Raw genomic sequence first — 17624 nt, 5'->3', positions numbered from 1 at the left:
TGCTCCATTTCCAAACAGACAGGCTCTATAATCTCAACCCAGAATCTTAGAGTGACTCAGTCGGATGCTTTTGAGGACATCAAGTACAACCCCTATACTTTTGAAACCCTTATACTTTTGAAACCCTTACTCTTTTGAAACTTACACTTTTGAAACTAAAGTTCTTTCAGCAGGAACTTGTCACATACACACAGCTAGGCAGGCCTTTTCATTCTCTGCTTTAGTCTCTTTCATCACTATATCATGTGATCGCAATCTGCCAGGTATCTCTCACATAGAAGAGATTAGAAATAGCCTTGAAAAATATTTTTAGTTCAAGGGTTTCAAGAGAATGCAAGACTCTTCCATTCTTTCTTAGGAAATATTGACTGATTACTAGAAACATTTGCTTTCATGGATATTCTTGAGCCAGGAGGATTTGTAATATGAAGATGATATTTTAAAAAAATCTTTCCTTCAATGTTATATTAGTGTTTAAGCATTTTCCAGAGGGGTAGTTGGAAAAAAATAACTATATTCAAATCAAGATTCATGAATTTCATATTTCAAATGCACAGGCAAAGATTTCAGAATACAACCTTTTATATTTCTATAATTTATGGACAGAAAGCTATTAAATTAGAGAAGCTGAAGCAATGCATAGGATATAACTTGCCTTCTCCCCTCTCCCCAAACAAATAGCTATTTCTATCATTTCCAGATGGTTCTACCATTGCTATGTAAACATCAGAGAGGAAAATCACCAGAAATGATGCTAAAAATAAGAAGTCTGGACTTTCCTCAAACTTTTAATACCTCTTGAAAAACAATTGTAGTCAAGCACTGAAAACAAGGTTTTTTTCTCTTGTGTTATTTTTAGTGTTACTTAATAATAGTACATGCTCTATATTACCCTACAATTTTTGCAAATAGAGGTTTTCCACTAAAAGAAAAGTAAATCCTCCTGAGTTTGCAGCAGCCCTACATGATAATGAGTGTTTGCAGCACTGAAATAATATTGACGAAGTGTTAGCTTTTCTCTTTATAAGGGGAATGTCATTACAACAGTGATCACAACGTTCTTCAAATTTATAAAACCACCTTTCAAAAAAAAATGTTAGAAAGCAAAGAGTACTAAAAGAGCACATTTACTTGTGTGTCTTTAAGTTGCTTTTTTATAAATAAAATTCAGTTCTGCTCCATTCCTGCCATCAACAATGTTCATCACAAACAACCAACCAGTTGGTAACCAACCCCTCAACACATCTCCTTAACCTCATGGCCATTATTTTGGTATGTTCCTTATCTTTATTGTATCCGTGCTATGATGAAAGTTTATATTAGTGTTTCTCTTCTCTACACAAAAATGAACTCCTTGAGCAGAGAGTGTTTATTGCTTATCTTGTGCCTGTGGTACTCCAGCACAGGGTCTAGGATATAGAAGGTGCACAGTAAGTATCTATTAGGTAAATGAAGAAAAGAATAAATGAATGGGAAAAACAGATCAACTCTGGATCATCATGAGGATAGGGGGAGGAGATACTGCCTCCTTCCCTTCTCCCCCATCCACTGAGAGCAAGTCTGCCTTCTCCATTCAAACTTCCTTCCTTTTCGCAGCTCATAAAGCCCTATTTGTCCACTCTCTTAGCTGCTTTCCATCCCCAGTGTGACATGGCGATCAGCCATCTCGAAGTGTGAAGGGGTTAGGAAGGATGAGGGAAGGGTGGTGACTTCCCTAGTATTCTGCCAAGCTCTGTTCTGACATTCCTTTGTAGTTCTTTGGCATTGCCATTGCAAGAGGGCACACTGAGTGCATGTTGCCATCTCCCCTTCCTGCCCCAGAGCCGTAGAAATAATAAAAAGATTTTAATAAAAATCCAGAACCATACAAAAAAAGATGTGGTCAACTAGAAACTCTGAGTCGTGTGTGGTTTGTTACAAGGAAATAGACAACTGGGAGAGTTTCCCTCACTAATACAGACAACTGAGAGTTGTTGAGATATACAACTTGCCAGCTGCCACTGCAATAATGGCAGGCCAGCAACTATGTGACACGGGCAGCTTTGGAAAACATGGTCAGGAGCTGGTAAGGGTATGGTGGATGGGAAGTCTGCATCACAAAGTTAGATTAGATGCCATCTAAGGTTCCTTCTTATAATAGGACTACAGGCCCAGTGGACGAAATCCGTGTGGGGGGTTGAGGGGTGTCCCTCAGCCCAGCCTGCACCCTCTCCAATCTGGGACCCCCTCGGGGGATGTCCAACTGCTGGTTTAGGCCCGATCCCTGTAGGCCTAAACCGGCAGTCGGACATCCCTCTCACAATCCAGGACCGCTGGCTCCTAACCGCTTCTGCCTGCCAGCTTGATCACCCCCTAACCACTCCCCTGCCAGCCTGATCACCACCAACTGCCCTCCCCTGCCAGCCTGATCGCCCCCAACTGCCCTCCCCTGCAGGTCTGATCACCCACAACTACCCTCCCCTGCCGCAACCCGCCTACTCCACCGGGACCCACTTCCTTCACCCAAGGTGGCGGAGACGCTGGGACCGGCCTCCTCCGAGCAGCACACGGAGGGGCGGGACCGCCAGGTCTCACCGTGCGGAGCGGCAGCCAGGCCCTGCCTCTGCTGTGTGCACGGCCATCTTGTGGCAGACATCTTGCTCCAGCACTTCCCAGCACCATCTTTTCTTAAACAGGAAGATCATTTTCTCTGATGACATAGTACCTTTCAGAAAGCTGCCGGATCTGTGGAATTCCCATGTATTTGTGGAAGTGCTCTAGAACGTTCATCACACCCTGAAGAAGATTAGCAACTTCTCCATACTGCCTTCGCCTGGTCATGGCTCTGAAAGGAAATAAGAAGTTGAGAACTCTAGAAAACCACTAAGGACACAAGAAACAGATGTGGAACAATCTACTCTGAGCTCTAAAACAGACATCACTGGAGCAGGGGGCAAGAGTGGGCTAGAGGGCGTTGATGGGGGGGAGGACACGGGGACATATGTAATATTTTTAACAATAAAGATTAAAAAAACAAATTATATAAATCCAAAAAATAAAACAGACATCAACTCGATTTAATAAGCATTTACTGAGCACTAAAAATGTATGGTGCTATGCAGTGGTGGGGGGTGGGGGGTGGGGGAAGGGGCGGATGTTTAAATCCTCAAGGCAACAACATTTAGTCAGGGAGAGGGCCAAATACACAGCTAACGAATACCAAATAGGATGAACTGAGTTCTAAACAGAAATACTAGGTAGGTGCTATAGGAGGTACAAAAGAATGTGTGAGTAATGGGTCCTCATTGTGTGGGGAAGGGGAAATCTGGAAAAACTATGAATTTGGGATTTGAGTTGGGTTATGGGATTAGCAGGCTTTTGACAGAGAACATGGGTAAGGATGTTATTATCTGAGGATTACAGTTTAGGGGCAAACCAAACACATCTTCCCAGGATACAACAAAGGGCATTTAGGTTAATTTACATGTTAACTCAGATCTGTAGGTTTCAAGCCAATGTTAAGCAACTCTGTTTCCCTATTGCAAAGGTTAATGAAGCATAAAAAAGGATGCTGATAAAATCAAGTTACACATAGCAAGGAAGGACAAACCATTAGATCTAAGTCTTTCATTAAGGTTGGGCTTTTAAATTAAAAGTGTATTTTATGACTTCCCTTAAAAGGCATTTACAAAGACAGGGTCAAGTTCAAGCTAAGATGTGATGCTGCTTCCTGGTCAGATAGTTATGCAAAACTGAGCATCTGGGGGAAGGGACAGGAAATTGCTCTTCCAGTCCCACTGGCCTCTGACCTCTCTGATCACTACTTGCAGGAGAATGGACCAGGGTTCACTGAAACTCATGCAACATCTGAGAGAGATCAAGAAGGAGCCAGGTCCCCGCCCCCAACTTTGGATACTGCATCTAAATTTACATGAAGATGCTCTTTCTCTGTCCACACATGAGATTACACTGAAGCTGGGGTACGGGGAATTCAGCCTGAGATAGACCACAAAAGAGAACTGGCTTCTTTGTGGTAAATAACCAGTTCTTCCTTTCGATACTATTTCTAATGTCCTCATGCATCATTCCCTATAGCTCCTCTATAAACCAAACAGGAAGCTACTGTATTGGAAAAACTGGGTTGAATGATAAATCAAAGATATGTTTCTATATGATACATTCAATGACAATGTGACTCAGCCCATCACAAGCAGGAAAACTTGCCAAGGTTAAGACTGTAGGAAGGGACAATGGCCCCGAATCACCTTATGGGCTTCAATGATAGACATCTACCACATGGGAACAACCTGTATTCTTGACGTCATTTCTCCACAGGCCCTTCAGATTCATTTGCATCTCATTTCAAAGTATCAGGCTGTGCCCTGGCTGGTTTTCTCAGTGTTTAGAGCGTCAATCTATACACCAAAGAGTTGCGGGTTCAAGTCCCGATCAAGGGCACATACCTGAGTTGCAGGTTCAATCCCTGGCCCTAGTTGGGTCAAGTTCACGAGGCAACTAATCCATGTGTTTCTCGCACATTGATGTTTCTCTCTCCCTCCCTTCCACTCTCTCTGAAAATCAATGGGAAAAATATCCTCGGGTGAGGATTAACAACAACAGCAAAAAGTGTCAGGCTGTTTGTTGGGTTTTGAACACCAGAGGGTAAAAAGTAAACCTGGTGACTGAACATTTGAGCCAGATTTGCAGAAAGTGGGGCAGGATGGTGAGACTTTACTGGCTGAGAAGTAAATAAACCCTTTTCTATATGTGACACATTCATTTCGTGTAGACCCAAAAGAGAAAGTTAACCTGCTTACTCGAGGGAATCGACGCCGCCTGCCAGCATGTGCAGGTGGTTCAGCGTTGTGATTGAGGTGGTCAGGTGGCGTTTGGCATGATCTAACTGCTTAATATCACGGGTGATTTCTTTAACCTAAATATTGAAAACCGTGGGAGAAAAAGGAAGAAGGTAAGAACGATATAAACCCATCTGTAAGTAGCTCCACAAGAAAATACTGCAAATGAAGCAAGAAAAAAAAAGAATCACAGGTTACACCCGAAACTAATACAAAATAACATTGACTATAAACTGTAATTGAAAAATAAAATGTTAAAAAAAAGTCTCAGGTTAGCCCTCGGAGAAAACACAGGCTTTTTCACAACAGATAATCAAAATCATTCTCAATCAGCCCATTTAAATTTAATTTGGCATTTCTTCAACCGACTTTACCCAGGGTTATAAAATCCTCATTTGTGAGAATGAAATGAACTTTATTTTTCACCAACTGATCTCTCTCCCTCTATCTCTCCCTCTCTCAAATCAGTTTTAAAAAAACACACTATGTCCTTAGGTGAGGATTTAAAAAATTTTTAAATTAAAAAAAGTGAAAAACCTGGTAGTGAGTTAAGTTCATGTGACCTGATTTTCTAGTTGGGTCACCCTGCATGAACTCATAAAGATTATGACCTGCACAGCTCAGTTTCACAATCACAAACCTGCAAGGTTTTTTGTAACCAAAAAGATTAGGGGGAAAAATGATAGTAATAATGGTTTCCATTCATTGAGCAACTAACACAAGTCTAAGACTATGCTCGGTGCTCTTCATACATTCAATTCTTGTAACGCTTTGAGCTAGATGTTGTTATTCTTATTTACAGTTGAAAAAAACTGCAATTCAGAAACATGACATTATGTAGTCAGATTCTGAGCCCAGGAGTTGGCATTTCACAGCACCTCCCACAGAGTACGAGTGGGTGAGGCTGGATTCTTGGTCAGGAGCGGGGCCTTCAGAGTACATCACCGGAGGACAGATGTGTAGAGGGAGGACTTAATCAAAACCATAAGCATGTATCATGGGCAGGCTACATCCACCTCGCAGATCCAGGAACCGTTTTCATGTGATACTAAGTGACATATCGTATATCTTAATAATGGCTTCCATTCATTGAGCAACTAACACAAGCCTAGTACTATGCGTGATATACTAGTAAAATACGTGATATAAACAAGTGCTAGAGAAAGGAATCCAAAATGACTAGAAAACTATTTAAACACAGGGCTGCAAATATCGGGCGGCAGGAAATGAGTCACTATCGCTAGCTCCTCCTCCTGAACTGATGTAGAGTGTACTCAGAGGACCTGTTTTACAGAAGTGGGTGCTATGGTTGGCAGCAAATGAGAGTAAAAGCCCATTAATGAGTATAACGGGATGAGATGCAAACTCCCTCTTCTGGAGCAAAAAAATTAGGAAGAAACCTAAACTCACCATTTGCTCTGATTTTTCTGCTTTGTCTTTGATATCTTTGATTTTGCCGAAGAGTTGCTGAATCGCTTTCTGGGCCTCTTCAAGTGCCTAGAATAAGAGAAATAGATGAAAAACTAGACGGCACCAGTCCCTACATGTAATCAAGTCCAGCTTTAGAAGAAAATTAATAAAGTTCTCTTGATTCATTGCACTTATGCTGACAATTTTACTGGACCAAAGTAGTAGAGACAGAGTCCAGCATTTGGATACAGGGAAATACTCAGGATTCTTGCCAATATGCATCATAAAGTTTTAATTTAAAAACGAAACTATTTCCCTCTATCCCAGCGATTACTACACATTTTGATGACAACAAATAAACAGGACATGCATATCTGTGTGTGTGTGTGTGTGTGTGTGTGTGTGTGCACGTGCATGCATGCACACATATGCAGTAACCTTCAAAACCTGTAGAGAGACAGAGGTGACTGATGGGGGTACGGGAAGCTCTGAATTTTGGAATTTCCAGATGACTGTGCCTTCAAAAACATCACAACTATCCATGGGGACTCCAGACTGTGGCAAACCTTAAAGACATTATAGTACCCCACGTGGAAATCAAAGAAATGAAGTTAGAAAGGGACGCTTAAAGCTACAGGTGAGCCAAATGTTTCCCCTGAAATAAGAACCTACAAAAGACGAATGCCACACATTAAAAATATTACAACCCACAGTAGCTTCTGTGAGTAGGGGAAGCAATATTCAGGGATTTGTAAGGGTGCAAAAGCCACACATGTGCAGAACATGTGTATTTATAAAAGATGCAGCAGTCAAAAGGACCCATGCTTCATTTCATCAAAAGCACTTTATTTAGTTTGGATTTAAGAGTAGCCTGTCCTAATTGGGTCTCACTAGCCCTTTATAAATGTAATGACAAGGCTAATGTAACCCTGGAGCTGTGTGTGGCCATTTTTGCCCACAGAGAAAAACAGACAGCCTTCGTGGGAAGGACACCCTCACAGAGGGAAGAGGAAAACAAAGCTGAGATGGAGAAAGACAAAAGGCAGACAGAATTATCTGAACCCCTGAATCCAGCTGTACCCAATGGAAGAGCTACCTCTAGACTATGAATTCATACATTTTCTTCTTTGCTTAAAAAAAAAAAATCCTCTCGCCCAAACTGGTTTGGCTCAGTGGATAAAGCGTCAGCCTGCGGACTGAACGGTCCCAGGTTCAATTCCGGTCAAGGGCATGTACCTTGGTTGCAGGCACATCCCTAGTATGGGGTGTGCAGGAGGCAGCTGATCGATGTTTCTCTCTCATTGATGTTTCTAACTCTCTATCCCTCTCACTTCCTCTCTGTAAAAAAATCAATAAAATATATTTTTTTAAATCCTCAAAAAGCGAAGTTAAGTTGTCTTCCTCTGCAGAAAGTATTTTCCTTGTTAGAGGGATCATATCTCCCTTTCATTCCCCGGTTTCCTGAGCTGTCCACTTCTTCTCATATTGGGAATCCTTTTTTATCGTGAGCTCCCTGCCTTGCGTGCAGCTCAAATCCAAACATGGCTTTCTTTTGATCTTCTTCCACCTCCTCTGGGGTTGCAGGAGGTTTCACATGTGGGGACAAGGATGCTAAGCTAGTGCATGTGACTATGCTATGGCTTCCGCAATGAACGTCCCGAAGCTCCTCTGAGAAGGCCCTTAGCCCATTTGTTGCCAAGTCTGAGGTCATGATTCCAGCAGCTGCTCCACCACCTCCCTGGGCAGCGTGTGTTTGCTCTGCTGGATCAACTTACTTACATCTACAAAGTTTGTGAGCAAAGGAGCCTTCTACCTGTCATTTCTGCACCTGGACACAGGTATTTTCATCATTGGAAAGTTTGGTCTTGGAGTTGGAAAAGGAGCGATGGAATGGGACTGGGTCACTCTAGGTGACTCCTCTCCATTCCATCCCATCCAAAAGGATGCCTCACTCAGCAACTGTTTCCACTCAGCTTCCTACCATCCTGTCTTTCTGATTCCAGGACTTAGCATCCCTGAAACAGCTGTGGTGTCGCCCTGGCCAAGTGGCTCAGTTGAGTGGAGCATCATCCCACGCACCAAAAGGTTTGGGTTCAATTCCCAGTCAGGGCATGTACCTAGGTTTCAGGTTCAATCCCCAGTTGGGGCAAGTATGGGAGGCATCTGATTCATGTTTCTCTCTCACATCGATGTTTCTCTATCTCTCTCTCTCTCTCTCCCTCTCTCCTTCCCTCACTCTCAAAAATCAAGAAAAACATACCCTCAGGTAAGAATTAAAAAAAAAAAAAAAGAAACAGCTGTGGTGTCATGAGAAAACCCTCCATTTCTCAGTCAGAAGGCAGGAATATGAGGCCTCTCTCTACTGTCACATACTAGCTGTATATCATGGGCATCAGTTTCCTTGTCTGAAAAGTGGTGATGATGGGACTTCCAGGGTTGTTGGGAAAATTTAATGACATAAGAGGTGTAAAAAGCTGAATGAATATTTTATTTATTTCCAGAACTTATGACCAACCTGAGCAAATGCATGTATGCATATATGTATAGATAAATATACACATATATATGTAATGTTCTCCTCTGACGACACTGTTCCCTCTCACACACAACCTCTAGGCCCGCCTACTAGCTGACCCGTCTTATTTTTGGCTCCTCCCTGAGTGAATCCATACCCACTCATTCCACCTCCCTACCTCTTCTCATCAGCACTAATCATCAAGGAAATGCAAATCAAAACCACAATATATATCACCTCACACCTGTCAGATTGGCTATCATCAAAAAGACAACAAATAGTAAGTGCTAGTAGTGATGTGGAGAAAAGGGAACCTAGTGCACTGTTGGTGGGATTGTACATTCATGCAGCCACTATAGAAAATAGTGTGGAAATTCTTTAAAATTAAAAATAGAACTACCACATGACCCATTAATTCCACTTCTGGGTATCTATGCAAAGGAAACAAAAACACTACTTTGAAAAGATATATATACCTCTATGTTCATTGCAGCATTATTTACAACTAGAGGCCCAGAGCACGAAATTCATAAGGGGGGGGGGGGGCGCGGAGGAGTTGATCCCCTCAGCCTGGCCTGCACCCTCTCGCAATCCGGGACCGCTGGCTTCTAACTGCTCTCCTGCCTGCCTGCCTGATTGCCCCTAACTGCCTCGTTCCCCCACCGCGGCTTCATCCAGAAGGACATCGGAAGGTAGTTCAGCTTCTGGTATAATTAGCATATTACTCTTTTATTATTATAGATAGTCAAGATATGGAAGCAACCTAAGTGTCCATCAATAGACGAATGGATAAAGAATGTGCGGTACAGCCCTAGCCGGTCTGGCTTAGTGGATAGAGTGTTGGCCTACGGACCAAAGAGTCTTGGGTTTGATTCCGGTCAAGGTTACGTACCTTGGTCCCCAGCCCGGGCCCTGGTCAGGGCCCGTGCAGGAGGCAACCAATTGATGTGTTTCTCTGACATTGATATTTCTCTCTGTCTTTCCCTCTCACTTCAACTATCTCTAAAAATTAATGAAAAAATATCCTTCAATGAGGATTTAAAAAAAAAAAGTGGTACATTTATACAATGAAATATTACTCAGCCATAACAAAGAATGAAATCTTGCCATTTGTGACAATATGGATGGACCTAGAGGGTATTATGCCAAGTGAAATAAGTCAGACAGAGAAAGACAAATACTGTATATTTTCACTTATATGCACTATCTAAAAAACAAAATAAATAAACATACAGAACAAAACCAAAACAGGTTCATAGAAACAGAACTGATGGTTGCCATAGGGTAAGAAGGGTATGGTTGAAGGAGATTAAGAAGTACAGACTGGCAGTTATAAAATAAGTCATGATGATGTAAAATGCAGCATAGGGAATATAGTCAATAGTATCATAATAATTATATACAGTGACAGATGGTTACTAAACTTATTGTGGTGATCACTTCATAAGGTATATAAATGTCTAATCATTATATAGTATACCCGAAATTAATATAATAGTATGTCAACTACAACTTAAAATAAATTTTAAAAATTCCCCCCCGTTTCTAATATTCACCTCCTCAAAAGCAGGATACAAAATTCTTTTGACCATTGCTAACTGCTATACCACCCAACCAGAGATTTCTTAAGATTATGACAAACCAAAATAAAGTTTGAACAAAATAAAAATGATAAGGAATAAGTTATCAGATGTCTAGTTATAACCAAAAGGAGGAAAGTTTCAAATGCTCAACACAGTTACTGATTGTGTGCAAATCTCTGTTGTCTCCATGGCCTAGTTCAAGTGCCATTTCTTCCCATCCTTTCCCCTGACTTCCTCTTCCCTTCCAAACACCTTCTCTCACAAACATACAGGAAGCACACAGTAGAATCCATTCATTCTTCATCTGGGTGCCCATGGACCTTTATGTATAGTTAACATTTGTAATAATTTTTTGTGGGTCTATCTTTTGACTGGATTATGTGATCTTAGAGGGCAGAGAAATGTCTCACTCATTGTAACTCCTCTATACCTACGGCAGTGCCCAGGATAAAACAGTAGGTGTTCAACACATGTTTAGTAAGTTGAATTTACAACCAATCAATCATGGTGTACACAAATACAGACACACACTCCATCATTGCTCTCAGGGATGGTCAGGCAACACACTAGCCATAGTACTTATGGCTGTGCCCGCATTTCAACTGCAGACCTTCTTTTAAGCAACATAATTCAGTTTTGCAATCTTCACATACTGAAAAAAATGTTGGTTTAAATAACCTAGAAAATTAGAGACAAAATTTTCAACTTACCATATCATCAAGTTTTGTAAAGTTGTAGCTATAATAGTAAATTATTATAAACTAGAGGCCCAATGCACGAAATTCATGCAAGGGGCTTGGCCCTCGCAGCTGAGGCTTCGTCCGGAAGGTTGTCTGGAAGGTCGTTTGGCTGTTCGGTCTAACTAGCATATAACACTTTTATTATTATAGATTCATGTATATGTGTATGCATTTTTTTCAGAAGAACTTCATCTACCTCAAAAGCCCTCTTCATTTAAGAAAGACACTTTTTAATGATGGTCTTTTAATAAACTATATGTTTTTAGATTATTTGAGATATTTCAGATATTTTTAAACATTAGATTACAAATTTTCTTTGAGATAACTGCAAAATAATTTCTTCTTTTGTCTGTGTTCCTTAAGAACTAGAACTAATTTTAATATCCACTTTATTTAAACAACAAACACTATACTGAAAATGCAGCGATAAAAAACAATTCCTGCTCTCAAGGAGTTTATAATCTAGCAAGGCAAAGAGACAGGCTAACAAACCATAAGAACATTGAGATGTGATAAAGGTATGTATAGTGTTGTGGGAGCCCAATACTGGCTTGTTTGGTAGGAAGAGAGAGATAAGGAAGGGAGGCCCGAGAAGTCACAACTTCACAACTTATTATTTGGGCCAGAGTGTTTTAAAATAACAGTTGTAGGCCCATCCGGTGAGGCTCAGTGGTTCAGCGTCAACCTATGATTCAGGAGGTCATGGTTTGATTACCGGTCAGGGCACATGCTCGGGTTACAGGCTCGATCCCAAGTAGGGGGCGTGCAGGAGGCATCCGATCAATGGTTCTCTCTCATCATTGATGTTTCTATCTCTCTCCCTCTCCCTTCCTCTCAGAAATCAATAAAAATACATTTTTAAAAAAGTTTTTCTAATGGTAAATCATATTCTCATCTCATCTCTAGCATCTCACCAAAGCTAGAGCACAACTGAAACTTTACAAAAATACTTGCCAACTGATGAAAAATATCATGGGGCCCTGGCCAGTGGGGCTCAGTTGGTTGGTACACTAAAAAGTAGGTTCCATTCCTAGTCAGGGCACATACCCAGGTTGCAGGTTCGATCCCCAGTCAGGGCGCTTATGGAAGGCAACTGATGGATGTTTCACTCACACATTGATATCTCTCTCGCGCTTTCCCTTTCTCTCCCTCCCTCTTTAAAAAAAATCAATAAAATTGTTTTAAAATAAGAAATATCATGGGGCACTCCTAAGAGTAGCAGTGCTGAGACTACTGCTCTGAATGCTTTCCCTAACTTCAGGCACGATTATAAGCAGTGTTTCAAAAGTAGCACCACACTCACAAACTGTTATCTACTTGCCTGATGTGGAGTCTAAAGCCCAGGATGATGCAAGGGGTCAGTAAATTCTAAAACGATTGGAACCTTCTAAAAAATGTTGGGTCCTGACACAAAAACACACACACTAAAGAGGCCTCTGCAGGCAACTGCCCACCAGAAATGATGACCTTTTTGGGCACAACTTGCACAGAACTCTGTGATATCGTCAGTCATGTCATGTTCTGATGATGCTCTGACTGGGATTATAAGCACCGTCTTTTGTCCAACACCTTAAGACATATGACATTCAGCTAAGAAAGGCAAAAAGGGCCAAGCTAAGGTCTGAAGAAGTGTACGATTCCTTCTCAGAGAAAGGGTTTCTATCTCTATTTCTCTTATTCTCAGTCTGGCATCCCACCAGCACACTCTCTGCTGAAGGTACCACTTTTTTGTTCCAGCAAACAAATAAGACTCACACAATCTCACATTTCAGTCTTAAAGAAAGATAAACTGTCTGCCAGATTTTTTTCAGGCTGGAATGCTTTTGCTTGTTATAACAATGTACCAAAGTCAAGGAAATTTAATCTAATTCATTTTCCAGAGTCAAACGGGTTCTTGTGAAGCAGTCACTCCATCAAGCAAGTCCATTCTCAACACACACCCCAATATTTGAAATCTAATTTCTAGTAATCAATTACACAGAAAGAAGAGCATTTTGTAACTGGGAGAATCCTAAGACCTAAAAAAAAAGTTAAGATGTTTTAAAAATACTTTTACTACCTGGCTAATCAGAAATGTGCTGAAAGATAGATTCTGGCCCTAGACATTCTAAAATAAAATGGGGCTACTTTTCCTTTCCAAGCTGTATGTGGACTAAAAACAGAACTAATCACCCAAAAATGTCTGCTTTCAATCTACCCTTACTGGAGTTTCCGAATTGAGCACTGGAGCGTGGCTGCAGCCTGCATCCGAGGGTGTTGTTAGGAGCAGTTGCTGTACTGGTCCTATTTAGTAACTCAATTTCTGCAATCGGGAGGTGCAAAGCAACCCACTGAGCAGGTCTAGAAGGCTCAGCAGAACCAATTACACTATCTCTGTATTTCTGAGCATCATTAACTGTAACCATTATTCTTCATTCTCCTTGCCGCCTGAAGTAGACTGCACAGGCTACTGAAGCCACACGAGGTCATGTGCGTGGAAGATAAGCAGCATGGAACCTGGCACAGGCTCTACTGCTTTCGTCTTCTTTCATCTTTTTATTTTCTTTTATCCAGAACTACTGTCTGCCACCTATGTAGACAGAGGAGATATGAGCCAATGGAAATGCGTTGAGAAATTAACATCCCCTCTGGTTCTTATATGCGTCTTTATCCTGTGACTCCACAGGCAGCTTCTAAGAGATTTTATTTTTTTAAGTAAGCATTTTTTTATTATTGTTGACAATATTACAGATGTTTCCCACTTTCCCCCTTTTGCCCCCCTCCACCTGGCTCCCACCCAACTCCAGGCCTTCACCACATATTGACTGTATCCATGGGTTATACATATATGCATATAAATTCTTTGGTTAATTTCTTCCTGCCTTACCTCCACCCCCTTCCCTCTGAGATCTGTCTGTCTGTTCCATGCATCCATGTCTCTGGAGCTATTTTATTCGTCAGTTTATTTTGTTTATTAGATTCCACATATGAGATCATGTGATATTTGTCTTTCTCTCACTGGCTTATTTAGCCTAGCCCTAGCATAATAATCTTCAGGTCCATTCATGCTGTTTCTAAGGTAAGAGGTCCTTCTTTTTTTTTTTACAGCCGAGTAGTATTCCATTGTGTAAATGTACCAAAGCTTTTTTTATCCACTCATCTACTAATGGACACTTGGGCTGCTTCTAGATCTTAGCTATCTATACTAATCCTATATAATAAAAGCCTAATATGCTAAGTGTCCATTCGTCCAATGACCAGTCAACTATTCAACCAATCAAGGCATAATATGCTAATGATATGCTAAGGCCGCTCAACCACTTGCTGTGAAGTGCACTGACCACCAGGGGCAGATGCTCCAACCAGTAGGTTAGCTTGCTGCTGGGGTCCAGCTGATTAGGACTGAGTGAGATGGGCCGGACATGCCCTGGAGCCCTCCTGCGGTCCCTCCCCAGCTGGCCAACCTCCTGCCTCTGTCCCCAGCCCAATCGTGCACCAGTGGGGTCCCTTAGCCTGGCCTGCACCCTCTCAGACCCCTGGGACCCCTCGGCAGATGTCTCAGAGCTGTTTTCAGCCTGATCCCACAGACCACTCCCTTTGGGAGGGCGCCAGACACAGGGCTCACCCAGGGGCTCCACCCGTGCATGAATTCATGCACCAGGCCTCTAGTAATCTATACTAATAATAGCCTACGTGGTCGTTACACCCTCATGCCGTGATGCCTCACACCGTCACAATCCATCACCAGGGTGGGCGGGGCTTGACACTGCATTCATGGCGCAGGGTCCCGTGGCCCTGCATGCACCGCAGAGGCAGGACCCCCGGCTCTGGCCTACCTCTTTGGGGCAATCCATCGAGACAGTGCACAGGCCAGGCTGGGGGAACCCCCCTCCCAAGTGCACAAATTTCGTGCACCGGGCCACTAGTTGTAAATAATGCTGCTATGAACATAGGGGTGCATATTTTCTTTCTGATTGGTATCTCAGGATTCTTAGAATATATTCCCAGAAGTGGGATCACTGGGTCAAATGGCAGTTCCATATTTAATTTTTGGGGGAATCTCCATACTGTTTCCCACAGTGGCTACACCAGTCTACATTGCCACCAGCAGTGTACTAGGTTCCCTTTTCCCCACATCCCTGTTGTTCGTTGATTGATTTATGGTAGCCAGTCTGGCAGGTGTGACGTGATACCTCATGTCGTTTTAAGTTGCATCTGATAATTAGTGACAATGAGCATTTTAAAAATATATATTTTATTGATTTTAGAGAGGAAGGGAGAAGAAAGAGATAGGAACATCAATAATAAGAGAGAATCACTGATTGGCTGCCTCCTGCACACCCCCTACTGGGGATCGAGCCTGCATACCCAGGCATGTGCCCTTGACCAGAATTGAACCTGAGACCCTTGAATCCACAGGCTGGCGCTCTATCCACTGAGCAAAACCAGCCAGGGCAAACATTTTTTTCATATGTCTCTTGAAACATATGTATGTTCTCTTTAGAGAAGTGTCTATTCTCTCAATTTTTAATTGGATTGTTTGTTTTCCTTTAGTTGAACTGAATGAGTTCTTTACATATTTTGGAAATTAACCCCTTTTCAGATGTATCATTGGCAAATATGTTCTCCCATACAGTGGGTTCCCTTTTCATTTTGAGGACAGTTTCTTTTGCTGTGCAGAAGCTTTTTAGTTTGATATAGTCCCACGTCCCACTTGTGTGTTTTCTTCCTTTGTTTCTCTTACCCTAGGAGATGTATCAGCGAAAATTCTGCTATGTGAGATGTCTGAGACTTTACTGCCTATGTTTTCTTCTAGGATTTTTATGGTTTTGTGACTACCATTTAAAATTTAAGTCTTTTGAGGCCATGCGCCCCTGGATCCGGGTGAGGCTGGGTCCCGGGTCCGGGTGAGGCCGTGGGCCCCTGGATCCGGGTGAAGCTGAATCCTGGGTCTGGGCGAGGCCGTGTGCCCCTGGATCCGGGTGAGGCTGGGTCCCGGGTCCGGGTGAGGCCGTGGGCCCCTGGATCCGGGTGAGGCCATGCGACCCTGGGTCTGGGAGAGGCCACGCGCCCCTGGGTCCGGGTGAGGCCACGCGCCCCTGGGTCCGGGGGAAGCTAGATCCCGGGTCCGGGTGAGGCCGTGTGCCCCTGGATCCGGGTGAGGCTGGGTCCCGGGCCCGGGTGAGGCCACGCGCCCCTGGGTCCGGGTAAGGCCACGCGCCCCTGGGTCCGGGTGAAGCTGGATCCCGGGTCCGGGTGAGGCCGTGTGCCCCTGGATCCGGGTGAGGCTGGGTCCTGGGTCCAGGTGAGGCCGTGCGCCCCTGGATCAGGGTGAGGCCACACGACCCTGGGTCTGGGAGAGGCCACGCGCCCTTGGGTCCGGGTGAGGCCACGCGCCCCTGGGTCCGGGTGAGGCCACGCGCCCCTGGGTCCGGGGGAAGCTAGATTCCGGGTCCGGGCGAGGCCGTGTGCCCCTGGATCCGGGTGAGGCTGGGTCCCGGGCCCGGGAGAGGCCACGCGCCCCTGGGTCTGGGTGAGGCCATGCGCCCCTGGGTCCGGGTGAAGCTGAATCCTGGGTCTGGGCGAGGCCGTGTGCCCCTGGATCCGGGTGAGGCTGGGTCCCGGGTCTGGGTGAAGCTGCGCGCACCTGGGTCTAGGTGAGGCCACGCACCCCCTGGGTCCGGGTGAGGCCACGTGCCCCTGGGTCCGGGTGAAGCCGTGCCCCTGGGTCCGGCCGAGACCAAACCAGAGGGAATCGGACCTGCATTACCACCATTTGTCCACCATCCAGAGCTGAGGGGTCAGTGCCGACATGTACACATAAGGAACTGGTGGACATTGATATTGGGTCTCAAAAGTACTGTTGGTCCAGAAAGAAACTCACTACAGACTGATTCATTTGCCTGTCAGCATAACTATTATTGCTCGTCTCACATTCAGTTCTTATAAGTATATCTCTAGTGACACATGATCTCGCTCATCTAGGGGAAATGATGAACAACATAGACTGATGAACAAGAACAGACCCAGAAACAAGGAGGCATCGATCGGACTGTCGGGCCTCAGAGGGAGGATAGGGGAGGGTGGGGGGAGGGGAGAGAGATCAACCAAAGGACTTGTGTGCATGCATATGAGCCTAACCAATGGTTAAGTTCAACAGGGGGTTGGGGCATCCGTGGGGAGGGGTGTGGGATGGGAATGGGGGGATGAGGACAAATATGTGACACCTTAATCAATAAAGAAATTTAAAAAAAAATGAAGAAAAAAAAATAAAATAAAAATTTAAGTCTTTTATCCATTTTGAGTTTATTCTTGTATAGGGTGTAAGTTCTTTTTTTTTTTTTTTGCGTGTACCTGTCCAGTTTTCCCACCGCCATTTATTGAAGAGACTGCCTTTACTCCACTGTATGCTCTTGGCTTCCTCTGTCAAATATTAATTGACCATAATGGTGTGGTTAAATTTTTGAGATATTTATTTCAGAAGGAGAAAGGATAGAATCATCAACGTTCTGTTCTGCTCCATTGATCTATATGCTTGTCCTTCTGCCAGTATCAAGCTGTC

At 43.5% G+C, this 17624-nt stretch overlaps 1 protein-coding gene across 1 annotated transcript in view; it reads right to left on the bottom strand.

Moving 5' to 3' along the window:
- VPS53 (VPS53 subunit of GARP complex) overlaps window positions 1-17624 on the bottom strand; it is a 148432-nt gene that overhangs the window by 95839 nt on the left and 34969 nt on the right. Inside the window, exons 5-7 of the mRNA XM_079798870.1 lie at window positions 6246-6332; window positions 4797-4912; window positions 2705-2824 (exon numbers count right to left, since the gene is read on the bottom strand). Coding sequence (XP_079654996.1) covers window positions 2705-2824; window positions 4797-4912; window positions 6246-6332 — 323 coding nt within the window. The remainder of the gene's footprint in view (window positions 1-2704; window positions 2825-4796; window positions 4913-6245; window positions 6333-17624) is intronic.

The sequence above is a fragment of the Cnephaeus nilssonii genome (genome assembly GCF_951640355.1).
Source record: "Cnephaeus nilssonii genome assembly, chromosome: 19".
Taxonomy (NCBI): Eukaryota; Metazoa; Chordata; class Mammalia; order Chiroptera; family Vespertilionidae; genus Cnephaeus; species Cnephaeus nilssonii.
Note: the sequence above shows the minus strand (reverse complement) of the source record. Positions and strands in the feature narration are given on the sequence as shown.